This window comes from Myotis daubentonii, chromosome 7 (genome assembly GCF_963259705.1).
Source record: "Myotis daubentonii chromosome 7, mMyoDau2.1, whole genome shotgun sequence".
NCBI lineage: Eukaryota > Metazoa > Chordata > Mammalia > Chiroptera > Vespertilionidae > Myotis > Myotis daubentonii.
The window spans coordinates 10,783,212-10,809,719 of NC_081846.1; the positions used below are offsets into that span (position 1 = coordinate 10,783,212).

Here is a 26,508-nt window from a genome sequence, read left to right on the forward strand (position 1 = left end):
ACCAGGTCAGAAAGCAAGTTCTACGAAATTACCTTTATCTTATTAATAAATTAATCACTAAATACACAAATAACAACACATAAACAATCAAGATGATACATGGAGAGCTGAGCGGACATTGTCGCCATGCTGCGTTTAAATATGTCTGGAATCCCAGGGCTGCTGGATCTCATTCCAAAGGCTGAAGAATGGCAGGAGGCTCACAGTGTGACCTGGTAAGAACAGAGATGAAAGTTACTCTGCATGAGGTGGAGGTGAGAATTGAAGAGTAGAAGGAAAGGGACTGGGGAAAGAAGGACTAAGAGGAGAGAGAAGAAAGGTGGGAAGACAAGTAGGGAGTGAGTGAAAGAACAGGAAAGATGGGCAAAAAAACTCACCAGTGCTTCCTAAGCCAAAATGCAAGAGCTGTCAGAAGCACCAGGGGCACCATCACTGCCAAGATGATCCAGCCCATGGAGCCTTGATGATGATCTGTGGGTTTGGGTGCACACAAGGTGTCATTTCCAACCCACCCCCTGTTTACTGCCTTTCCCTGGTCTGCCTTTTTTATTTGAGTGTTCGCCTCACCATCTTTGTTCTTGTTTCCTCTCTCCTCCCTCTTCAGAGATGAATCTTTCATCTAACCCTCAACATCTTCCTACTTCTGCAGGTCTCTCATTTTCAATTCTTCTATTTGTTGAACTAGTTTCATTCTTTTGGGTCTGGAGTCCATAAATCCCAAATTTTTTACTTGGGTCTCCTGCTCTGCTGTGGGCCCCAGTCTTTCTTACCCAAATAGAGGAGGATATCCTGGCCTCCTAGGCTGCTATGTCTCACCTGGCAATACAGGCTAGATGTCTCAGTGGCTTCCACATCCAGGAAAACCTGAAGGTACCATGTCTCATCAGCATTGGGCAAGATATCACTTTGTTGAGTGCCCTGTTGTACCTGTTCGCCTCGCATCCACTTTACCAAAATTGGCTTTGGATGGAAGCCAGAGACATGGCAAACCAGCATCTGATTGTCAGGACCAGGCTTGGGGCCAGTGGACAGCCAGGCCTCTGGTTTTACTGCAGAGAACAGGAAAGATCCTATATAATAAAAGTGTAATCTAAGTGTTCGACCATTCATTAGACCCTTCAGTCCGACTCTTCGATCAGTTGCTATGCCGCGCACTGACCACCACTGCGCAGACGCTTACACTGGTAGGTTAGCTTACTGCTGGGTTCCGGCCTATCGGGACTGGGTGAGACGGGCTGGACATACCCTGGAGCCCTCCTGCTGTTCCTCCCTGGCCGGCCCATGTCCCGCTGTCCCTCCCGGCTGGCATACCTCATCACCCCCGATCTCCGGACAGGCCAAAGGACCCCACCTGTGCACTGGCCTCTAGTATTCAGATAAGGACTCTAACGCAGACTTGGGGGTTCATATCTTCACATCAGTTTAGACGGACACATCTATGACATGCTGGGAATGCACCCATTATCCTTCTCCCTTTTGACTCCTTATCTCAATTTAAAGGGAAGGTGGGAAGGTATAATTTTAGAAAATTCTTGGAGGAAGGATATGGGACTGACCTAGCCTCTGGATATCTGCCTTCCCTGTATCAAGGATACTCAAGAAGAAACGTGGGCAGGTGTCACTGAGAATGCTCTGTACTTCTCTCTTGGTGACCTGGTACTGATTGAATACTCTGCTCACATCCTGAGCTCTTGTTCCACCCTTTGGAGATGGCAGCCATGAATTGTTCTGGAAGTGCAGGAGCTCTGATCCTTGATAAGCGAATCCATAGATGCCTACTATGGCTCGCTCAGGGTGCAGCTCACATCCTAATGTTATCTGAATCTCAAAGGGATATAGCAAAGAGAGATTGTAAATTAGAGGGAATAAAAAGATGAAATTAGTGGAAGCGAAAGAAATAGAAGAAATTTGGGGGTTTTGAAATAATGGAACAAAGTCTGGTTTGATCAAAAGTTCAGAAAAAGTGTAATTGGTGGTAGATGAAAGTGGAAGAAATAATGACTTGTTTTTGGAAATTGAAGTGAGCAAATTGTTGAAAGAAGGTGACATAAATGGTGAAAGCAAGAGAATAAGGAAGCATGTAGTGTGAGAGTTGTGATTATAAGAACCTAGGGTCATGGTTCTCAACCTGTGGGTCGAACAACCCTTTCACAGGGGTCACCTAAGACCATCCTGCATATCAGATATTTACATTACGATTCATAACAGTAGCAACATTACAGTTATGAAGTAGCAATGAAAATAATTTTATGGTTGGGTCACAACATGAACTGTATTTAAAGGGCCAGAAGGTTGAGAAACACTGACATAGGGTGAATGAAATGCAATAGGTTACAATAAATGTACAGACTTAATGCTGAAGGGATTGAATGTGGGGAAAATTGGAATAAGGAACTCATTGAGACACACACACCTGCCTAACGCAGCACATTGCACCTCCCCAATTTGGGAATTGAACTTACATTGAAACTTCCATTGACTGGCATGTCTGTGAATTCCTTGAGGCATTAGAATGGAGAACCAATGGAAGAATTCTTCCAGTTTTTTTTTTTATATCTCTTCCTTGCTTAAGTTGCCCTTAGACCAAGGATGCAGTAAAGTAATTCTGCCAGAGTTGGTGTCCCAGCCATGAGTCTGCAAGTCACCCAACCAAGCAGGGTTCTGCATTTTCACCCAGGAACGGTTGCAGAAGGATGAGCTGTAGATAATTTTGAAGGAGATCTCCTCCTGGAAGGCTGTGGCAAAAGAACAAACAGAATGAGGAGAAGAAAAGGCATCGGGAAGGAGAGAGAATGAAGAAAGGTGCCAGGAAGGAAACACTCAGAATCAGGAGATAAGGGAAGCCATGGCTACCTCAGCAGACATTCTGCTGCCCAGGCCCCAGGCTTTAAAAGCAACCTTAAGAAGGGCACAAGGTCCCAGAGTACGGGATACTCAGAATTACGCTGACATTCTCCTCTCCAGGTATGTTCCGAGGACACCACACCACACAGAAAAACACACACACACCCTTTTGCACCCAACAGTGCAGTGGCCAGAGTTCTTACCATCTTCATTGTCACCAGCCGTGAGGAGAACTGCTAGCAATGGAATTTGCAGAAACAGCATTTCATTTACTGATGTTATTTCTTCCTCAGGAAAGTTTGTCTTTGGCTTCTGTTTTAAATAAAACTACTCCACAATACCTCTATTCTGACTTCCTTCTTCTACCAACAAACCACCACCAAAAAAAAGAAAAAAAAAGAAAAAGGGCTACTTCCCCCTAGGCACTGATTCAGCCTCTCATTTCCCCTCCACTTCTGACTTTCAACTTCTCCCCTTGCTACCAGCCTTCATTCTGTTCATCTTTCTCTAATTCAGCTTCTCTGGACTAAGTCTTATGTGCTATTGAAAAGTCAGTTTACCTCTGGGGACATTTTCTTCTCATTCAGACAATGAAAGCATAAAACCAAATGGCTTTCCAATTCCCACCTGATGTTCTGTTGTCCCTGTTCTTTCCTGTCCCTCTGTCCTTCTCTTGCCCAATTTAAATTTTCTTCAAATACACACTTCTGTCTGAGCCCCACCCCACCTCATTCATATCTCTGACATCTCATTGGTTTTTTTATTTGATTTGATTTTCAGAATCTCCTGATTGCCCTGTGTAACAGTATAAACTACTACTCCATTATCCTTAGGGAAGAACCAGTAGCCATCACAGAGACGACAGGAACCTGGAAACATAAAGAAAAATCTCCTCTGACTTGCATTGATATATACCCAAATGAATGTTTACCCAAAAGTCACTGAGCCCCTGCCTGGGTACAAGCACCTTGCAACACTCATGAGTATCTAGTGGTCTACAGGCAATCACTTCATTCAAGGAGCTTTTATTCTACTTAAGAAGCAAACACATAAACTAAGGACTATAATCCTTGGTGTGCGGGGCTTTATTATAATACTAGTAGCCCATTGCACGATATCGCACGCAGTAGGTGGCCAGCCGCTTCCATGGGAGATAATGCGGCTTACGCGGGAGGGGGAGGCGAGCCACCGACACCCACAGGCGGTATTAAAAAAAATGGCAGAATTTGTAGCCTTGGGTATGTCCAAGATTGGGACTGGGTTGTCAAGATATTCTTTTTTTAAAGGAAATAACAAGAAAATCACCACTACTGCATTTACTGAACTATTCTAAACTTAAGATTCATTTATTGTTGCTTAGACCAGTGGAATGAACAGGTCAGTGAAAGTGCTGAATTTTCCTGTGTACTTTTATGAATATTGCCTTAAATTTTCTTTTCTTACACCTCGAGCCTGAATTAACTTACAAATAGCATATTCTTTTTCACAAATTGATAGAAAAATGTGTTTGTGTTAAGTAGCAGGATATATAATATTGTCACTTGTTACTTCCTTGTTTTCTCCTTCCTTGCTCTAGAACTTCAGGTACTTGATTTTAGTGGTAAATGCTAAGCAAACTAAACACAGACTTTTATTGAAAGCATATTACATACAGTTATACACTTTGTAAATGATACAAATTTCAAAAAGACATAGACTTTGCTCTCAGGCTTAAAAACTAGAAGGTGAAAAGGGGCCTACATAACTGCAACAACTGAAAAGAGTGAAGTAGATTCAGTGAAGTCCACTGAAAAGTGTGGTGGGAGTTCAAACGGTGCTTCCACTTGTGAATTAGGGAAGGCCCCCATAAAGAGGTGACATCTGAAATGGCCTGAGATGCATCAATTTTTCAATATGTAGCAGTTGCTAGGATCTCATTTTATCCAGAGTTAAAATAAGACTTTTTATCTTGGAACCAGGTCAGAAAGCAAAATTATTTTTAGCTTATATTAATAACGGTTAAACAGACAAATAACAAAACATAAATAACCAAAGTTGTACATGGAGAGCTGAACGGACATTGTCGCCATGCTGCATTTAAATATGTCTGGAACCCCAGGGCTGCTGGATCTCATTCCAAAGGAAGAAGATTGGCAGGACGTTCACAGTGTGACCTGATGAGAACAGAGATGAAAGTTACTCTGCATGAGGTGGAGGTGAGAACTGAAGAGTAGAAAGAAAGGGACTGGGGAAAGAAGGACTAAGAGGAGTGAGAAGAAAGGTGAGAAGACAAGTAGGGAGTGGGTGAAAGAACAGGAAAGATGGGCACAAAGAACTCACCAGCGCTTCCTAAGCCAAAATGCAAGAGCTGTCAGAAGCACCAGGGGCACCATCACTGCCAAGATGATCCAGCCCACGGAGCCTTGATGATGCTCTGTGGGTTTGGGTGCACACAAGGTGTCATTTCAAACCCACCCCCTGTTTACTGCCTTTCCCTGGTCTGCATTTTTTATTTGCGTGTTCGCCTCACCATCTTTGTTCTTGTTTCCTCTCTCCTCCCTCTTCAGAGTTGAATCTTTCATCTAACCCTCAACATCTTCCTACTTCTGCAGGTCTCTCATTTTCAACTCTCTATTTATTGAACGATTTTCATTCTTTTGGGTCTGGAGTCCATAAGTCTCAAATTTTTTACTTGGCTCTCCTGCTCTGCTGTGGACCATCTACTCCCATTCCCAGTGCAGGCCCCAGTCTTTCTTACCCAAGTAGAGGTGGATGTTCTGGCCTCCTAGGCTGCTATGTCTCACCCGGCAATACAGGCCAGATGTCTCAGTGGCTTCCACATCCAAGAAAACCTGAAGGTACCATGTCCCATCAGCATTGGGCAAGATACCACTTTGTTGAGTGTCCTGTTGTACCTGTTCACCTCGCATCCACTTTACCCAAATTGGCTTTGGATGGAAGCCAGAGACATGGCAAACCAGCATCTGACGGCCAGGACCAGGATTGGAGCCAGTGGACAGCCAGGCCTCTGGTTTTACTGCAGAGAACAGGAGAGATACTGAGATCAGGACTCTAACACAGACTTGGAGGTTCATATCTTCACATCAGCTTAGACAAGACACATCTATCCCACGCTGGGAATTCATCACACATTATCCTTCTCCCTCTTGACTACTTATCTTTAATTTAGAGGGAAGGTGGGAAGGTGTAATTTTAGAAAATTCTTGGAGGAAGGATATGGGACTGACCTTGTCTCTGGAGATCTGCCTTCCCTGCATCAAGGATACTCAAGAGGAAACGTGGGCAGGTGTCACTGAGCATCCTCTGTATTATTTTGTTGGCAACATGATACTGATTGAATCGTCTTCTCATAGGCTGAGCTCTAATTTCATCCTGTACAGATGGCCACCATGAACTGTTCTGGAAGTGCAGGAGCTCTGATCCTTGATAAGCGAATCGATAGAAGGCTACTATGGCTCCCCCAGGGTGCAGCTCACAGCCTGCTGTTAACTGTACCTCAAAGGGATCTAGGAAGAAGGGTTGTAAATTCGAAGAAAGGGAGTAAAGATGAAATTACTGGAAGCAAAAAAAAAATTAAAAAAAAGGAAATAAAAGAAGTTTGTGGGATTTGAGGTAATGTAACAACTTTTGGTTTGATCAGAGTTCAGAAAAAGTGTAATTGGTGGTAGTTGAAGGTAGAGGAAAAAGTGAATGCTTTCTTTTTTTTTGGAAATAGAAGTGAGCAAATTATTGAAAGAAGGGGACATAAATACTGAGAGCAAGAGAATAAGGAAGCACGTATTTTGAGTTGTGAATAACCCAGGGTGAATGAAATGCAGTAGGATACAATAAATGTACAGACAGAGAGTGCTGAAGAGATTGAATGTGGGGGAAAATTGGAATAAGGACCTCACTGAGACACACACCCCTCACCCAGCACATTGCACCTCTCCATTTTGGGAATTGAACTTACATTTAAGCTGCCATTGACTGGCACGTCTCTGAAGTTCGATCTGCAATTCAATGGAGAGTGCACGGTTGAACTCTTCCAGTTCTTTTATCTCTTCCTTCCTCAAGTTGCCCTTGGACCATGGACGCAGGAAAATAATTCTGCCAGAGTTGGTGTCCCAGCGATGAGTCTGCAAGTCACCCAGCCAACCAGAGTACCCACTTTTCACCCAGGAATGGTTGTAGAAAGATGAGCTGTAGATAATTTTGAAGGAGATCTCCTCCTGGAAGGCTGTGGCAAAAGAACAAACAGAATGAGGAGAAGAAAAGGCATCGGGAAGGAGAGAGAATGAAGAAAGGTGCCAGGAAGGAAACACTCAGAATCAGGAGATAAGGGAGGCCATGGCTACCTCAGCAGACATTCTGCTGCCCAGGCCCCAGGCTTTACAAACAACCTTCAGAAGGGCACAAGGTCCCAGAGTACGGGATACTCAGAACTACGCTGACATTCTCCTCTCCAGGTATGTTCCGAGGTCACCACACCACACAGGAACACACACACACACACACACACACACACACACACACACACACACACACCCTTTAGCACCCAACAGGGCAGTTGCCATAGTTCTTACCATCTTCTTTGTCACCAGCCGTGAGAAGAACAGCTAACAATGGAATTTGCAGAAACAGCATTTCAGTTACAGGTGTTATTTCTTCCTCAGGAAAGTCTGTCTTTAGCTTCTGTTTTAAATAAATCTACTCCACAATACCTCTATTCTGACTTCCTTTTCTACCAACAAACCACCACCACCAAAAAAGAAAAAGTGCTCCTTCCCTAAACTCTAGGCACTGATTCAGCCTCTCATTTCCCCTCTACTGATGTTCAACTTCTCCCCTTGCTACCAGCCTTCATTGTGTTCATCTTTCTCTAATTCAGCCTCTATGGACTAAGTCCTATTTGGCATTGAAAAGTCATTTTACCTCTGGAGACATTTTCTTCTCATTCAGACAATGAAAGCATAAAACCAAATGGTTTTCCAATTCCCACCTGATGTTCTGTTGTCCCTTCTCTTCCCTGTCACTCTGTCATTTTCTTGCCAAATTTAAATACTCTTCAAATACTCTCTTCTGTCTAAGCCCCACCCCATTATATCATATCTCTGACATCTCATTGGCTGCTTTTTTTGATTTTCAGGATCTCCTATGGTTGCCCTGTGTAATAGTATAAACTAGTACTCCATTATCCTTAGGGAAGAACCAGTAGCCATCACAGCGACCACAGGAACCTGGAAACATAAAGAAACATCTCCTCTGACTTGCACTGATATATATTCATTTACCCAAGAGTCAGTCAGCACCTGCCTGGATACAAGCATCTTGCAACACTTATGAGTATGTAGTGGTCTACAAGGCAATCACTTTATTCAAGAAGCTTTCATTCTACTTAAGAAGGAAGCACATAAACTAAGGACTATAAACCTTGGTGTGCTGGGTTTTATTATATAAGATATAGACTAGACAAAAACAAGCCTTCTTGAAACAAAGTCCCAACCCCTAACTGATGTTGCCCACGCAGAATCTTGTTCTCAGTGATTTGCTCAGGGCGTTAGGTCTGTATACCTCTGTTGTACTGGGTCCCCAACTCTAGCAGAATGCCTCCTGGCTAGGTGCTCAGTGAATAAGCTTGAATGATTGAATAATTGGGTTCATGCATCCAATTATTTTTTTCATTAGACAGATTTTTATCATTGTTTAAGGTATCAGAAATCTTTGCTTGTATTTCTACTTGGTGAAATGAGAATCTTACACAGTTTTATGTAGGATTAAAATATATGCTAATATGCATGAAGTTTACACAGAGGATTATGCTGTAAATCTATTAGTTATAATTTTTTAAAAACAGTGATAATTTGTGGGAAATTAAATTAATAGAATATTCTGGAGTTCTTTATCCAAGATTTACTTCTTACTGGCCCTGCTTGGATGTTCCAGCTTATTTCATCATACACTGGTCTTTGCTGGCCATGCTGATCCTGTTCTTTCATGCTTATCCTGTTTAAAAGGCTCTTAAAATGTTTTCCTTTGTGCTCTGGCTATTTTGTTATTTATTTGTATACAAGTAAGTTATCTAAGACTAATTCTTAGAATATTTTGGGAAAAAGTTAAGATTATCTTAACCTAAAATTAAAAAGCCAAACGGGAGGCAGTAAGGGTTTATTTGTCTTTCAATTTGGGAAGCACAGATTCAAGCAGAAACCACATAGTGTCCTGATTTCAGGGTGAGAGGAAGGGAATTTTAGGAGAAAAGAATGGGATAATTTCATGAATACAAAAAAAGAAGATTTCTATTGGTGCTAACAAGCTGATAAACTAAATTACTCTATGGCTATGGTAGGGGTTCAGAACAGGCCTCCCCAGAATGTGCCACTGTAGCATTCGTATTATTTTGAGCCTTCGCATTGGAATTATGTTGAGCCAAAGACAACTAAGAGCCTGCAGGTTTATAAGACTCTTTTACTTGTTTCTTAAAGAATTTAAATGAGGGGACTTGCCCATAATAAGCTTTCAGCAGAAACATATTTTTAACCAATCTTCATGGCAGGGCAGACTACTGGTTACTGAACATCCCTTATTATCAACCTTTTGAAGCCCCATCCATTCCTACCTCATCTTTACCTCAGAATTGCCTCTCCTACCTCAATTTAAAAAGTGCCAGGTGGTAAATCTGACAAGTTCAGTGACAGAAAGTAGCCTCACAGGGTGACCTGGTCATAACTTGCTAACTAGGCAGGTCACAACGGGTAGCCATGCTCTTGGTTTATATAAAAGGTGTATCTTTGCCTTAAGCAAGCTCTGTCCATTGTTCTTGTGCATCTAGGTCAGTGATGGCGAACCTATGACACACGTGTCAGAGCTAACAAGTGGACTCATTTATTTGGTTGATTTTTCTTTGTTAAATGGCATTTAAATATATAAAATAAATATCAAAAATATAAGTCTTTGTTTTACTATGGTTGCAAATATCAACAAATTTCTATATGTGACACGGCACAGAGTTAAGTTAGGTTTTTTCAAAATGCTGACACGCCGAGCCCAAGGGTTCGCCATCACTGATCTAGGTGAACACACCTTTGAAATGTCAAAAGTAATCTTTTCCAGACCCCTCTCAGGTGTAACCACCTCAAGGGAGCACATAATCTTGTTAACTGTCCTGCCCCCTTTTGGTGCCCGGGACTACCCTCCATGAACTGAGCCACACTGGCCAGGGCAGGATGCCCATGTTTTCCCCTGTGTCTTCAGACCTCCCTGGAAATCCCTCCTCTTGGTCCATTGGTGGTTAGGCTACAAGCATGCTCATGTTCTAACAGCTGTTACGTGGTGCTCCTCAAACACCATCAGAGCTCTGGAATTTCTCTGTCCTCTGAAGCTCTCCTCAGAACCCAGACGGGAGCTCCCCTCCCACACAGTCTCATAGACTAATCTGAACTCCCACTGCCCAGCAGCAGTGACCTCAACTTCCCTGCTAGAGAAACCCACTGCCTCTTACACTCATTTGCCTTTTACTGAGCTGCTTCTTTTCCCTCTGCTTGGCTTCACATTTTTCTATCTTCTTTCTGGCGTTCAGCATCTCTCTGTATCTGATGTGAGTGCTTCTTGCCCTTCAAAGCAGCTCTCTTGCACTAAAAGGATCTGAGGACTGAGAGTCAAGATACATTCCTGGATGAGACACCTGCTGGATGCAGTGAATTGGAAAAAACACATCAGCATTCTGGCCTCAATTTTCTTATCTGTAATATAACTGGGTTGAAAGAAATAATCTTGTTTTCTAATCTTGTCGTCTTTGGCTCTAGCATTCAGTGTGTCTTACTGGGTTCCCTTTTTTCCTCATGCATGTGCTCTTCCTCCCCATTTTGCTTTTCCCTCATTTTTTAAACTTTACTTTTCAATTAGTTTATGTTAAATATTATTTAGTACTAGAGGCCTGGTGCACGAAATTCGTGCACGGGTGGGGTCCCTCCACCTGTCTGGTGATCAGAGCTGTTCACGGGTCCAGTCCTGATCCCAATCCTGGGAGCTTCCTGATGGCTCTCACCTCACACCTCACTTTCCAGTACAGTTCACCAGTGCCTGAAGCAAGGTAACCTATTGGTTGGAGTGTCTGCCCTCTGGTGTTCAGTTTATGTCATAGCAACTGGTCGAGCAATGGTACTCCCAGCAGAACTTCAGTTGAGGCTCAATTTGCATATTAAGCTTTTATTATATAGGATTAGTTTTAGGTGTAGAACATAGTGGGAAGACAATCATAGCCTTATAAGGTGTTTCTATTTAGTAATATTAGTTTTGAAAGAACAAAGCAGAAACACACCCTCCTCCCTTTTCAAGGACGGAGCAGAGACACACTCTCCTCCCTCTCCTCTATCTTGTCTTGCAAGGCTGGGCCCTTAGCCCAAGCCCCCCACCCCCCCTTTTTTTCTGAGAGTGACCACAAGAATGCTGGTATTGTCCTAACTCACCCAACCACCACCTGAGTGGACCAATTAAGCTCCAGAAATGCAGCTAAGGTCCTAATAAGGCTATAGTGGAGGACGGCTCTAACCTTCAGAATGTGTTCGTCACTTCCTGACCCTTATGCTGTAAAACCCTGACCTAAATGACCAATCTCTGTAACTCACGTCACCCCTAAAGCCCACCCAAATAACTTGCCCTATATAACCTTTGTTCTCCTGAGACACGGTCTCTTATCTCACCGCTGCATCGGACAGAGACTGGGAGCCAAACCTGGGTTTGAATAAAGACTCTCTGCTTTTGCATCGGAAAAGGCTCCGTGGTGGTGGATTATTGGGGACCCTGAACTCTCGGCATAACAGTTTCAGGTGTACAGCATAGTGATGAGACAATTATGTCCTTACAAAGTGTTCCCTCCAGTATTTTCAGTACCCACCTGGCTCCTTACATAGTTACTACCGTAATATTAACTATATTCCCTGTGTTGTACGTTATATCCCTGTGACTATTTTGTAACTATCAATTTTACTTCTTTTTTAAAACAATTTTTTTATTGATTTCAGAGAGATAGGGAGAGGGAAAGAGAAATATAGAAACATCAACGATGAGAGAGAATCATTGATTGGCTGCCCCCTGCACACCCCACACTGGGGAGCGAGCCGACGACACCGGCATGTGCCCTGACCAGAATTGAACCATGACCTCCTGGTTCATAGGTCGTTGCTCAATCACTGAGCCATGACAGCTGGGCTCAATTTTACTTCTTAATCTCTTTACTTTTTTCACCCACTCATCCAATCCTCCTCCCCTCTGGCAACTGTCAGAGTCTGTTCCTGTGAGGTTGTTTCAATTTTGTTCTTTAGATTCCATGTATAAGAGAAATCACGTGGTATTTATTTTTCTCTTATTGGCTTATTTCATTGAACATTATACCTTCTAGACCCACCCATGCTGTCACAAATTGTAAGATTTCGTTCTTTTTTATGGTCGTGTAATATTCCATTGTATATCTGTGCTACCACTTTCTTATCCATCCTTTATTGATGGGAACTTGACTTGTTTCCATATCTTGGTCCTTCCTTGTTTCTCCTTCTGCATGTCTTATCAGTCATTCCCCATTTAGCCTCCAGCACAGCTCCCAGCCTCCTCTCCATTTTCTCATAGTCCCTGTCCATTCACTATCATCTCAGTCTTTCCTTCCTGTAACTTTCCGTCTCTCTCTTGCAGCCTGTAAGATTCTCTCTTTGTCCTGAACATTTGCCATGGTAATTATGATGTGTCTTGGTGTGGGTCTTTTCGGGTTCACCTTGTTTGGGACTCTCTGGGCTTGTGTGACTTTTTTCTTCCCTACCTCAGGGAAGTTTTCTGATATTATTTCTTCGAGTAGGTTTTCTAATCCGTGTTCATCTTTCTGTTGTTCTGGCACCCCTATTATTCGTATGTTGTTTCATTTCATGTTGTCCCAAAGCTCCCTTAGGCTCTCTTCCTGTCTTTTAATTTTTTTCTCCAATTGCAGTACAGTTTGGGTGTGTTTTGCTTCCTTGTCTTCTAATTCACTAATTCGGTCCTCTGCTTCTCCTAGTCTACTATTGATACTTTCAATGGTGTTTTTTATTGCAGCTATATCACTCTTCATTTCTTCTTGGGTCTTACTTAAGTTGTTGATTTTTTCATCTGTTTCTTCTAGCTTCTTCCATATGTTATTGATTTTTTCATCTGTTTCTTCTTGCTTCTTGCATAGGTAGTTGACTTTTTCGTCTGTTTCTTCTAGCTTCTTGCATAAGTTGTTGACTTTTTCCTCCGTCCGGTTTATGCACTCTAGAACCCTTATTCTGAATTCTTTTTCTGTCATGTTGCATGCCTCTGTATCATTTAGCTGCTTTTCTGGCGAGTCCTCTTTTTCTTTTCTTTGGGGGTTTCTTTGTCTACCCATGTTTGATCTCACTGACATATCTAGACATTGAGTCATTCAGTGGCTGCTCCCTGGGTGGCAGTGACTCCTTGGTCTGTGGTTGCTCTTCGGGCGGTTGCGGTAGCAGCTGCTCTTCAGTTGGCAGCAACTCCTCTGGTGGGTGCTGTTCACAGCTGTGGTGGCTCTTCTGGCTGGTGGGGGGAGGTTTCATGTACAGCTGCTGTTCCTCAGACAGAGGGTGTGGTGCTCAGGAGGCTGCTGTTGCTTGGATCTGCTGCGTTGATTTAAAGGCACAAAATACAACACAACAAGGCACCACGTACCAGGCACTAAACACAAATATATTCACGATATTAATAACTCCAAATAAAGGTGACCACCCGAATTAAGAGAATTAGGGGATAAGGAAGAAAGAAGAGAAAAAGATAAAAGAGAAAAAAGAAAAGAAAAGTAGGGACCAAAAAAAAAAAGGAGTGCAAAAATGAAATTGGGAAAAAGGAGGGGGGAAAATAAAAGAGAGAAAAGAAAAGAAAAGAAAAGAAAAAAGAGCGAAAAGAGAGAATGAAGTGGAAGAGGGGAAGAGACTATTAATATGAGGAGAAAACTCCTATAGAACCGCCACTAATCCCAACAAATTCCAGCAACAGCTCCCTGGAGATGAATGCAAACTAGAAACAACCAATAATATCAAGAGAGGCAAGGGAAAACAGAAGCACAAAAATAACCGGGGGGGATGGGTGGAGGGAGGGGAAAAACCAGCAGAAAAAAATAAAAAAAACAAAACAGCCTCACAACAAGTCCTAAAACACACACACACACACACACACACACACACACACACAGACACACACAAAAAAACAAGCAACAACAACAAAAAAACAATATACTCAACAATCAAGCAAACAGCAACAAAAGAATAGAAAGATAAAAGAAGAAAAAAATAAAAAAATTTTTGGATAGTGAAGAAAGATGAGGGGTATATGTATAAAGATTTAGAGCAGTGGATTGGAAATAGGATATATAAGTAGGATGAAATTTTGACACGAGGTAAACAGAAGGAATAGGGAAAATCTAGAGCAGGAATAGGATAAGAGAAACAGGACAACAAAAGGGGAAAAGTGAGGGAGAGGGTTTTAGCATAGAGGTAAAATTGAGGTAGGGAAAATTGTTGCTAAAGGAACGATGAAAATAGAATGGAGAACACTAATCCCAAAATAAAATAAAGAGAAAATAAAATGGCACTTTAAAAAATGGTAAAATGGTAGCAGTAATAATACTGGTTAAAAATAAGAATGTAGTAATTAAAAGGGTAAAATCAGGTGATGGAAAAAGAAGAAAAAAAAATTGGTTTCTTAGTTAAAAGGTGAAAAAAGAAAAAAAAATTGCAGTAGTGAAGGTCCTTCGGTTCTTCTACTCGTCAGTCTGGCTCGCCTTAGTCCTGCCAGGTATTCAGGAGAGTGTTGAATTTCCCTGCGATACACTGTTGTAAACCAGTCCTTATTTTAAAGCAGGCCGTATTTGTTTCTCAGACTGCCTTATTTTGTGTTTAGCAAAGAATCAGTTTGTGGCTCAGCCTCTGGGTGGCAGTGTTCTGGGGTTGGCCTCTGAGGCTATATGGCTTCTCTATCGCTGGGATTGAAAATCCCTCTATAGGCCAGATCCTGTTAACTCCCAGGGACTGATCAGATTATTTTAATCCTTGATCTCATTCACAGTGGAATCTGGGTGTGGCTGTACTCCTTGCCTGGGGGCTAGGTAGGGGAGTCCCACCCTCCGGAGAGAATGGCTGCCCCGATCCTGGGCCCAGGGGTGTCTCAGCACTCAATTCGCTGCCACCTCTCCCGGCCCCCCCTCTCTCCTCAGTCTCTCCCCAGATTCCACTCGTCCGCACCTTCTCCCTCTCTTCAGCACAGGTGAGTGTCTGTATCCGAGATGTCTTATGAACAGGATTCAGTGAAAATAAATAAGCAAACGCCGGCCGCGGAAACGGGGAAGGCTGACTTTCTTACAAGCTCTTCTACTACCGGCACTTCATGCTCTGGTCAGCTCTTCAGGCTGCCCCCTTTAGGCTCAGTCCTCTGTGATCACAGAACTCAGCTCTCAAATCCCACGGCGGTACCAGGAATCCCGCGGATCTCCTTTCCCCAGTCAGGGGCTGTGCCTGTCCCAAGGGTCTCGGCTGTCTGCCGCGCGGTCTGCCTCTATTCCTCTGGGCTCAGAGGTCTGGCAAACTTTCCTGCCCAGATCCCTGGTTTTTTACCTTTCCAGGGGAGCTCTGCCCTTCCCGGCTGCAGACCGTCTCACCAGCTGAGTAGTTTCGCCAATTTGGGGTGGGTGTTATTAGTTTCAGCTGCTTACTCCATTTGCCCCGCCAGTCTTTCCTTCCTGACTCACTTTCAACGCTAAAGCATTGTTTTATTGCGTGGCCCATAAATTTCTGTGTGTAATATGTAAATCACAGTTATGGAATTTATTTCTGGAATGATGACATAAAACATAACTTGAGAAGACTGTGATAATTCTCCTGCGAAGGAAATTACAAGGACGGAATGAGTCTCAAATGTTTTATCTTTCCAGCCAGTGTGGCTCAGTGGTTGAGCACTGAGCCATGAACCAAGGGGTCCCAGGTTCAATTCCTGGTCAGGGCACATACCCAGGTTACCGCCTCAGTCCCCATTAGGAGGACGTGCAGGAGGCAGTTGATTGAGTCTTTCTTATTGATGTTTCTATCTTGGTCTCCCTCTGCCTTCTGCTCTCTCTATAAAAAAAATTAAATGAAAACATATTTTTTAAAGAGCTTTTTTATCTACTATACTAGAGGCCCGGTGCACAAAAATTTGTGCACTCGGCGGGGGGGGGGGGTGGTCCCTCAGCAGAGCCTGTGCCCTCTCGCAGTCTGGGACCCCTTGGGAGATAACAACCTGCTGGCTTAGGCCTGCTCCTGGGTGGCAGAGGGCAGGCCCAATCCTAGGTGCAGCCCCTGGTCGGGCTCAGAGCAGGGCTGACTGGGGAGTTGGGGCACTGCCCCCTGTCATGCACAGAGCAGGGCGGATTGGGAGGTTGCAATGCCACTCTCAGTCACGCTCAGGGTAGGGCCGATTGGGGGTTTGGGGCACCGCCCCCTGTCACACTCAAGGCAGGGTCGATGGGGAGGTTGCAGCGCCACCCCCTGTCACGCACAGAGCAGGGTCCATCAGGGGGTTGGGGAGCTCCCCCCTGTCATGCACAGAGTAAGGCCAATAGGGGAGTTGGGGCACCGCCTCCTGTCACACACAGAGCAGGGCGGATCAGGGGGTTGGGGCGCCACACCCTGTCACACTCAGGGCAGGGCCGAGGGGGAGGTTATGGCTCTACCCCGTCACACACAGAGCAGGGCCCGTAGGGGGGTCGGGGGGGTTGTGGTGCCACACCATCACACACAGAACTGCAGGGCGATCAGGGGGTTGGGGAGCTCCCCCCTATCGGGCACAGAGCAGGGCTGATCAGGGGGGTTGGGGTGCCTTCCCCTGTCACAAACAGAGCAGGGTGGATAGGGAGGTTGTGGCCCCGCCCCCTGTCACACACAGAGCCGCAGGGCAATCAGGGGGTTTGGGCACTGCCCCCTGTCATGCTGATCCTTGTGCCGGGAGGCCTCGGGGCTCCACTGATCCTGGTGCTGGGAGGCATATTACCCTTTTACTATATAGGATAGAGACCTGGTGTACGAGTGGGGGCCAGCTGGTTTGCCCTGAAGGGTGTCCTGGGTCAGGGTGGGGGTCCCGTTTGGGTGCCTGGCCAGCCTGGGTGAGGGGCTGATGGCTGTTTGCAGCTGGTCACACCTGCTTCAAGGTGGGGGTCCCCACTGGGGTGCCTGGCCAGTCTGGGTGAGGGGCTGAGGGCTGTTTTCAGGCTGGCGGGTGACTGAAGCTCCCAACCACTCCTTTTTTCCTTTTTTTTCTTCTTTTTATTCTGGGCCAGCTTTAGCTCTGAGGCTTGGCTCCAGCTCTGAGGCCTCTGCTGCTGAAAGCAGGTATCTGGTTTGTTTGGGTTCTATGATCGAAACACTGTTTCAACTCCAGCTCTGAGATCCTGGCTGGCTGAAAGCAGGTTTCTGGAGTTTGTTTAGATTCTATATTTGTAACAATGTTTCAAACTGCAAGCTCAGAGGCCAGCAAGGTGGGCGGGAACGTTGGCTTCCTCCGTCACTGAAGCAAGCAAGCCTCCTGTTTGCTTCAAGCTGCCTGGCTGCCGGCTGCCATCTTGGCTGGCAGTCAATTCGCATATCGCCCTGATTAGCCAATGGGAAGGGTAGCAGAGGTATGGCTAATTACCATGTTTCTCTTTTATTAGATAGGATATTTGCACTACTTATGTGGCTTTGCTCAATCTGACCACCAGAATATTGGCTGCAATGATTATGTCAGACCTCAGCAGTGAGACCTGTATATTCATGAAAATATTTCTACTGGTTTTTAATTTATAAGGATAACTAAAGTATTAAAACTAAACCCATATTACAAGCAACAATACACAACACCTGTGTGTTAGATAAAACCTAACTCCTCAATTAAAAACTGATGAGAATTCTTGGTTCGAGAACATTTATTGGTTATATTGCTTAATAGTTCTCACTGTTCTAGCAATTACTAGATAGGGATAAAAATTCACACCTGCCAGGTGCCTCTTTTGGTAGATTGCATTTAATATTTTCTTTCTTTTTCTAATTTATTTTGTCAAGCTCTTATTATCAGATAGAAAGTAGGTGAAGAAACTCTTTGCTATATGTTTTTAAGACGATTTTGATATTACCCTAATATGTTCTGAAAATGCTGCCTAAATATTTAGTTATTATCCTGCAATGCCTGTTATATACTTGTTCCTGCTTTGCTTAATGACTAATCATCTAGAAGAAAACTTTGCCAACACAAGATGTGTTGGTTTGCTAGGGTTACCCACTGAGTAACCCACAGACTGAGTGACTCAAACACCAAAAATGTATTTCTTAGAGTTTTAGAGGACAGAGTTTAAGATCAAGGTGTCAGCAGGTTTGTTTCTCCTGAGGCCTCTCTCTTTGGCTGTTGGACGGGCCATCTTCTTGCTGTGTGCTCACATCACCGTTCCGTTGTAAACACCCATCCCTGGTCCTGGTGTCTGTGTGCCCAATTTTTTTCTTAGAAAGATACCATTCAGAATGGATTAAGGCTTATCATAAGGGCCTGGCTTTAATTGAATGATCTCCGTAAAGGCCTTTTATTAAAATACAGTAAGTCGTCAGGTTATGTCAGAGATCTGTTCCTACGGCACTATGTAACGCAATTTCGCCATAAGTCGGAACCCAGCTACATAAGCGCCCACGTCACTCACATGGAGCACATACACAGCAGTGATGAAGTGAAACAGTAAAAAAAAAAATTTTAAAAGAAAGATAACAATTCCTGACCTTTACTTGTGGTAAATAAATAATAGAAAACATAAAGCACATATGTACACCTGTCAAAATGACGGAACCTTTTTTTTAATTAATAAATGGGAGATGGTGACGTAACCACAAAACGATGTACATTGAGTCCGATGTAACCCGAGGACTGTCTGTACAGTCACATTCTGAGATATTGGGGGTTAGGACTTCAGCATATAAATTTTAGGAAAAACAAAGTCAGCCCATACACTGGATATTTTCACTTTTCAAAATCTTCTTTACTTTTCAAAATCCTCTTGACTTGCAAATGTGTTTTCTTTTTAACAGAGGTGTCTCAAAGATATTTAGACTTCAGAGACAGTAAGTAACCCTTAGCTTCCAAAAAGCCTGTACTTCTGTATTGTTTTCTTACAAGTTTCCTCTTCTTTTACAAGATACACTTGAAGGAAAACAACAAAAACAACATAGTAGGAAGAGCAGTGGTTATCAAGATTTATTAAATCTAAAGTAGTTAAGATTACTCTATTACATTACATTGGCATAAGGACAGACTCACAGAAGAATGGAACAAAATGAGTTCAGCAACAGGTCAGTATACATATAGGCACTTAAATTACAACATAATTGGTGCTGCATATCATTATTAATTGACTAACATGGAAAATTTTAACTTTTATCCCCATTTCATAGCACACACAAAAATCAAGTCCAGGCATATTGTACCAGTATATCTAAATGTAAAAGATAAGCTTCTCAAAGATAAAGTGGTTTTCAAAGTGTGATCCTCAGACCACCAGAATCAGCATCATCTGAAAGTTGTAAAAAAATGCAAATTCTTAGGCCTCTTTTCTGACCTAAAGAACTAGACATTCTGGAGGTATGTAAACAAACATTTCCTGTTTTAGAAAAAACACAAAACACCTCGCAGATACTGCTGATGCCCACTCATGTTTGAGCACCACAGTTTAAGGAGAATATCTCATGACCTTGGAGAAGGAGTAAATAACTTACAGGAGTAAATAACAATCATCATAAAGAACAATATTAATCAATTGTATCCCATTAAAAATTCTTTCCATCACAATACAAGTTTAAGAGAGTAGAATGTAAGCCAGAGCCTGGTAGAAAATATTTACAATACATATATTCAGCAAAGGACTACTATACAGACATTATAAAGAGCTTCAAATCAATAAGAAAAAGACCGACATCCTCCCTAACTACACACACACACATGCGCACGCGAATATCTAAACATTTAAACTGGTACTTCACAAAAGTGTTAAAAGAAAGGCTGGTTTTTAATTTATAAAGATACCTAAAGTATTAAAACTAAATCTCTATAAAAAACAATGATATACAACAACTGTGTGTTAGATATAACCTAACTCCCAAATTAAAAACTGATGAGAATTCTTGGTCTGAGAACATTTATTGGTTATACTGCTTAGTAGTTCTCACCTGTTCTAGCAATCACTAGAGAGTGATAAAAATTCACATACCTGCCAGGTGCCTCTTAATCTTTACTTCTTAATCTCTTTACTTTTTTCTCAAACTTATCTATAAGTTTGTTTCAATTTTGTGAAATTCCTTTGAAACTCTGTGTTGCTCACCTTCACTCTATTCGAACTGATAATTTCTTCTCACAGGTGTCCTGACCGCATCATGTAAAAGCGTTAGGACACAATGTAGAAGACTTACAGTGCAGCTAATGTTCAATGATCCACACTCCAGAATGGCTAATAGGTATATGTTAAATACCATTAGTCAACAGGAAAATATAAACCCTAAACAATAAATAGATAACTAAAAATACCCACACAAGAATGGCTAAAATTAAAGGGGTTCATAATCTGTACTAATAAAAGGGCAATATGCTAATTAGACCAGATGTCTTCTGGTAGACCTTCCAGATGTCCTTCCAGACAAAGCCATAGCAGCTGCAAGGGCCCAGGGCCGGCAGTCAGGCGGCAGTGAGGGCTGAGGGCCGGTCCAGTGCTACAGTCCCTTTTGCAAAGGCCGTGGGAGAAGTAGAAGGGGGAAGGCCAGCACCACCGGAGAAGGCAGAAGGGAGAAGGCTGGTGATGTGGGAGAAGACAGAAGGTAGAAGGTGGCAGTTAGACAGTTAGGGGGATCAGGCCAGGAGGGGAGAGCAGTTACGGCAGTGGTCAGCAAACTGCAGCTCAGCAAACCGCGGCTCAACGAGCCACATGCGGCTCTTTGGCACCTTGAGTGTGGCTCTTCCACAAAATACCAACTTCTGCGCATGGGCCACAAAGTTTCAATTGCACTGTACGTGTGTGCCCACACATGGTATTTTGTGGAAGAGCCACACTCAAGGGGCCGAAGAGCCGCATGTGGCTCGCGAGCCGCGATTTGCCGACCACGGAGTTAGGGGGATCAGGCCAGCAGGAGAGAGCAGTTAGGCAGTTAGGGGGATCAGGCAGGCAGGGGAGAGGCAGTTAGGGGCAATCAGGCAGTCAAGCAGCTGAGCGGTTAGGAGCCACTGGTTCTGGATTGCAAGAGGGATCCCGGATTGAAGGGGGTGCAGCTGGGCTGAGGGACACCCCCTTCCCATGCACGAATTTCGTGCACCGGGCCTATAGTCTATAATAATAATAAACGTGTAATATGCTAATTAGGCCAGACATCCTTCTGGATGAAGCCAGAGATGTGAGGGAAGCCGGAATCCCAGGTGCCAGAGGGAAGCCGGTGCCAGCAGCCGGGGGAAAGAAGGCCTACTCTTGCATGAAGTTTGTGCATCAGGCCTCTAGTATCAAATATGAGTGAGTTTTTGGAGAAGATGAAAGGTGGACTGGTAGAAGCACTGTGAAAACCTGTTTCTATTAAATGTAAAAATATGTACCTCCTGTGACCCAGCAATTCCATTTCTGTGCATATTCTTATGAGAAATGAATGTTTATGTTTTCAGTATACACGCACAAAAATGTTCAATGATTCACACTCTGCAAAGTCAAGGACTGTCCTTGAGGTGTTAATGCCCCCACATCTGCAGCTTTGAGCTCCCACAGCTGACAATCCCTTCTCACAGGTGGCCTCACCACATCATGTAAAAGCCTTAGTACACAATGCAGAAGACATGCAGTGCAGCTAAAGTTCAGGGCTTTTGCCTTGTAGTCTCTCGGGGGGGAAATGGACTGAGAAAATGTGAGGCAGAACAGAATGTAAAAACCTGATACAAGCAGGTTTTTAAAAAATTTATCTTTATAACAAGCAGGTCTTTATGAATAAAGATATAAAATATAATATATACACAAAATCAATTATTTTTCATAGGAAATCATCCATAGGCCAGTCTGTTCAGTAACTGTTTAACTCCCAGTTATTCAAATACAGACACCTATTCCAATACAGACATTCACAAGCATCAAGTTACAGCTCTTTAACGCTGTCTAAGGAGAAATTCCTATGAAACTCTATGTTGCTCACCTTCACTCTATTCGAAACTAAAAACCAATGCCTGCCCGGCTGGTGTGGCACAGTGATTGTACGTTGACCTATGAACCAGGAAGTCTAGTTGGATTGCAGTCATGGCACATGCCCAGGTTGCAGGCTGGATCCCCAGTGTGGGGTTTGCAGTAGGCAGCCAATCAGTGATTCTCTTTCATCGATATTTCTATCTCTTTCTCCCTTTCTCTTCCTCTCTGAACTCAATGAAAATATATTAAAAAAAACAATACCAGTGAGTTAAAAAACACACACACACAAAACACCCTTTTCCTGCTGTGCAGCTGTTCACCTGCAGTAACAGCTGTTCATCTGTTGGGACCGTTACCCTAACCCACCACTCTGAGAAAATAAGGCAAACTCAGTATGGTACCTTGCAAGTAAACTCTTGATGTGGGCAGCTTGACTCTGGTGGACGTACCCCATGTAGCTTCCCCCATACATAAAGTCAGCCTCACATGAAATCTCTATATTGCATTGTAATCTGAAAGTCTTAATTTCTCCATGTTTGTTAGTTACTCTCCTTTAATCTCTAAATTAAAGTATGTATAAGAAATTATACCAAGTAAATTTCTGTAAACCAATTTAACTTCTTTATTTTAAAACCACAGTTACATAATTTCAACTTATTCAACTTGCATTATATTTTCTTTCTTTTTTTTTTTTAATATATATTTTATTGATTTTTTACAGAGAGGAAGGAAGAGGGATAGAGAGTTAGAAACATCGATGAGAGAGAAACATCGATCAGCTGCCTCCTGCACACTCCCTACTGGGGATGTGCCCGCAACCAAGGTACATGCCCTTGACCGGAATCGAACCTGGGACCCTTCAGTCCACAGGCCAACGCTCTATCCGCTGAGCCAAACCGGTCAGGGCGCATTATATTTTCTTAAAAGTATCTTCACACAGATCACTTCTTTTTTTAAAAAAAAAATATTTTTATTGATTTCAGAGAGGAAGGGAAAGGGTTAGAGAGATAGAAATATCAATGATGAGCGAGAATCATTGATCGGTTGCCTCCTGCATTCCCCCTACTGGGGATCGAGCCCACAACCTGGGCATGTGCCCTTGACCGGAATCGAACCCAGGACCCTTCAGTCTGCAGGCTGATGCTCTATCCATTGAGCCAAACCAGGTAGGGCAGCCCACTTCTTACTCATAGAAAAATCACACAGTAAAAACTAACTGGCAAATCAACTCTTGAATTTTACCTGTAAAAGGTTGTGTTTGAAAGTTATCTTTTGTAGCCATTATTTCTACAAAAATTCAGTTTCCCCTGATTGACTTGTATAGATCTAAACAGTACTATACGCAGTTGTATCCACCAAGTATTTCACTTTGTTTGGTTTTGCTGCTATTTATATTTAGTTTAAGATGTAGATAAAGCAAACATAGTCCTTTGTTTCGGATTAGTCTATTTCATTGCTAATTAGGTTCTCCAACAAACTTTGCAAACTCTGTACTAACTATGCAGACTCTGAACTGATGAAAGAGCATATAGAACAGGAGTAAATGTTCTCTGGTATATAGACTATCATGTCCCCTACAAATAAAGATTGCTATGCTTCTTGGTTTATAATCTTATGGCTTTAATTTCTTATTTTGTCATATTAATTCTTAATTAATAAGATTGGGGCATTCACTGCAATGATGAACACAAATGTCCTTAGGAGAGAAGCCCAAAGTGTCACCATTTAGTGGGATGTTAGCTGTTTTGGTTTTTCCCCTCTTTATGAAATTGAGAAGGTGCCCTTTCATTCCTAGTTCACTGGAAGTTTTTGACATGAGAAGATGCTCAATGTTTCAAATGTTTTATTTCCACCTATTGAGGTGAAATATGATTATTCCCCTCTATTCTGTTACCATGGTGAATTATAATGATTAATTTTTAAATTTAAAAAATCTTCCTCATCTGGGATAAACCCAAATAGTCATCATATAATAAACTTTTTGTACAGTGCCGGATTCTATTACATTTTGTTAGGAATTTTGTATCTATGTTTATAAGAAATATTGATGAATAGTTTGATTTTCTTGCAATTATCTTGTAAGTTTTTAATGGTAGCAATATGCTGACCTCATAAAGTAAATTAAGAATGCCATCTTTGTTTTCTAAAAGGTTTTAATATAAAACTGGTATTTCTTTATCTTTAAATGTTTGGATTCAACAATCTTTCTGAGCCACAGTTTTCTTTGTGGGAGAGTTTTAATAACAAATTATTTTAATATTTATTATTATTTATGTGTCCACTATATTTTTTATATAATAACAATTATATTACATACTAGAGGCCCGGTGCACAAAAATTTGTGCACTTGGCGGGGGTCTCTTAGCCTGACCTGTGCCCTCTAGCAGTCTGGGACCCCTCAGGGGATGTCCACCTGCTGGCTTAGGCCTGCTTCCAGGGGGAAAGGGGCCCAAGCTGGCATTCAGATATCCCTCTGGCAGCCCAGGAGCCCTCGGGGGATGTCTACTTGCCAGCGGGGAGCAGGCCTATGCTGCAATCGGACATCCTTAGAGCTGCTGAGGAGGCGGGAGAGGCTCCTGCCACCACCGCTGTGCTGGCAGCTGTCAGCCTGGTTGTGACTGAGCAGAGCTCCCCCTGTGGGAGCGCACTGACCACCAGGTGGCAGCTCCTGCATTGACTCTCTGTAACCTGGTGGTCAGTGTGTGTCATAGTGACCAGTCATTCCCAGTCATTCTGCTGTTAGGGTCAATTTGCATGTTACCCTTTTATTATATAGTATAGAAGCCTGGTGCACGGGTGGAGGCCAGCTTGTTTGCCCTGAAGTGGTCCTGGATCAGGGTGGGGGTCCCGCTGGGGTGCCTGGCCAGCCTGGGTGAGGGGCTGATGGCCATTTTCAGGCTGGCCACACCCCCTTCAGGGTTGGGGTCCCCACTGGGGTGCATGGCCAGCCTCAGTGAGAGGCTGGTGGCTGTTTTCAGGCTGGCCAAGCCCCCCAGCAGGGATCCTCAACCCATGGGCGTGTGACTAGCCTGGGTGAGGAGTTGAGGGCCATTTTCAGGCTTCCCACAGCCCCTTCAGGGTGAGGGAGTCCCACTGGGGTGCTGGCCAGCCTGGGTGAGTAGCTGATGGCCATTTTCAGGTTAGCCACGCCCCCCCCTGGCAAACCAAGTTCCCTGCCTCTCTCTTTTTTTTTTTTTTTCTTGGATTTATTTATCTTCTATAATTGAAACTTTGTAGTTTAGAGCATAGCCCAGGGCCGGCCAGGGCAGGTGGGAAGTTTGGCTTCCTCCATCGCCAGGGGCAACCCAAACCTCCTGCTTGCTCCTGCTCTGTAGCTGTTGCCATCTTAGTTGGGTTAATTTGCATAGTAACTCCTGATTAGTAGTGGGCATGGCTTTTGGGCGTGGCTTGAGCATAGTGGAGGGAAGGTTAATTTGCATGTTTCTCTTTTATTATATAGGACTAGGGGCCCCGTGCACGAAATTCGTGCACTGGGTGTGTGGGGAGGGAGTGTCCCTCAGCCCAGCCTGCCCCCTCTCACATACTGGGAGCCCTCAGGCGTTGACCCCCATCACCCTCCAATCGCAGGATCAGCCCCTTGCCCAGGCCTGACGCCTCTGCCAGAGGTGTCAGGCTTGGACAGGGGACCCCCATCTCCCCCCGATCACTGGCTCTGGCCCCCGCCCAGTCCTGAGGCCTCTGGCCCAGGAATCATGCCTGGGCAGGGGACCCCCATCTCCCTCTGATCGCTTGCTCCACCCCCCGCCCAAGCCTGACGCCTCTGACCCAGGCTTCAGGCCTGGACAAGGGGACCATCATATCCCCCCCAATCCCCGGCTCAGCCCCCCGCCCAGGCCTGATGCCTCGGCCAGAGGAGTTGACCCTCATCACCCTCCGATCACCAATCACTGGATCGGCCCCTTGACCAGGCCTGAGGCCTCCGGCAGAGGTGTCAGGCCTGGGCAGGGCACCCCCAGCTCCCCGCGGTTGCAGGCTCCGCCCCTGCCCAGGCCTAACGCCTCTGGCTGAGGCGTACGGCTCGGGCAGCAGGGACCCACAGCTGCAGCGGCCCCGCAATCATGGGCTCCACTTTAGGCCCAGGCAAGGGACCCCTAGCTCCTGGGACTGCCAGCTTCGACCGTGTCCAGCTCCCATCGCTGGCTCCACCCCTACTTCCTGCTATCACTGGCCAGGGCGGCAAAGGCGCCTGATTCTCCGATCATGGCTGGGGGGCAGGGAAAAGGCGGCCCCAGGGCCGCCTTTGCCCTGCCCCGCAGCTCTTAGCTCCCCCCTGGGTTTCCGATCACTGTCAGTGGCAGGGGGCTTCTTCCTGCTTTCCCTTTCGCCTCCCTGCATTGTGCCTACATATGCAAATTAACTGCCATCTTGTTGGCAGTTAACTGCCAATCTTAGTTGGCAGTTAACTGCCAATCTTAGTTGGCAGTTAACTGCCAATCATAGTTGGCAGTTAATTT

General features: G+C 44.1%; 1 protein-coding gene and 1 pseudogene across 1 annotated transcript; both read right to left on the reverse strand.

Moving 5' to 3' along the window:
- Positions 1 to 169: 169 nt before the first annotated feature.
- Positions 170 to 3,231, reverse strand: LOC132238798 (T-cell surface glycoprotein CD1a-like; annotated as a pseudogene).
- A 1,723-nt stretch (positions 3,232 to 4,954) lies between these two features.
- LOC132237907 (T-cell surface glycoprotein CD1a-like) lies at positions 4,955 to 7,470 on the reverse strand. The gene is made up of 6 exons (XM_059702451.1): positions 7,410 to 7,470; positions 6,797 to 7,063; positions 6,072 to 6,350; positions 5,582 to 5,860; positions 5,164 to 5,257; positions 4,955 to 4,997 (listed from the first exon to the last, which is right to left on the reverse strand). The coding sequence occupies exons 1-6, from the start codon at positions 7,468 to 7,470 to the stop codon at positions 4,955 to 4,957; spliced, it is 1,023 nt and encodes a 340-aa protein (XP_059558434.1).
- Positions 7,471 to 26,508: the final 19,038 nt, after the last annotated feature.

Coding starts and splice junctions, on each gene's coding strand:
- LOC132237907 (XM_059702451.1), bottom strand. CDS start 7,470: ATGCTGTTTCTGCAAATTCCATTGTTAGCTGTTCTTCTCACGGCTGGT. Junction 6,351..6,796: donor CAGTCAATGGCAGCTTAAAT/GTAAGTTCAATT, acceptor CCTTCTTCCTAG/ATCCCTTTGAGGTACAGTTA. Junction 4,998..5,163: donor TTTTGGCTTAGGAAGCGCTG/GTGAGTTCTTTG, acceptor TGTTCTCATCAG/GTCACACTGTGAACGTCCTG.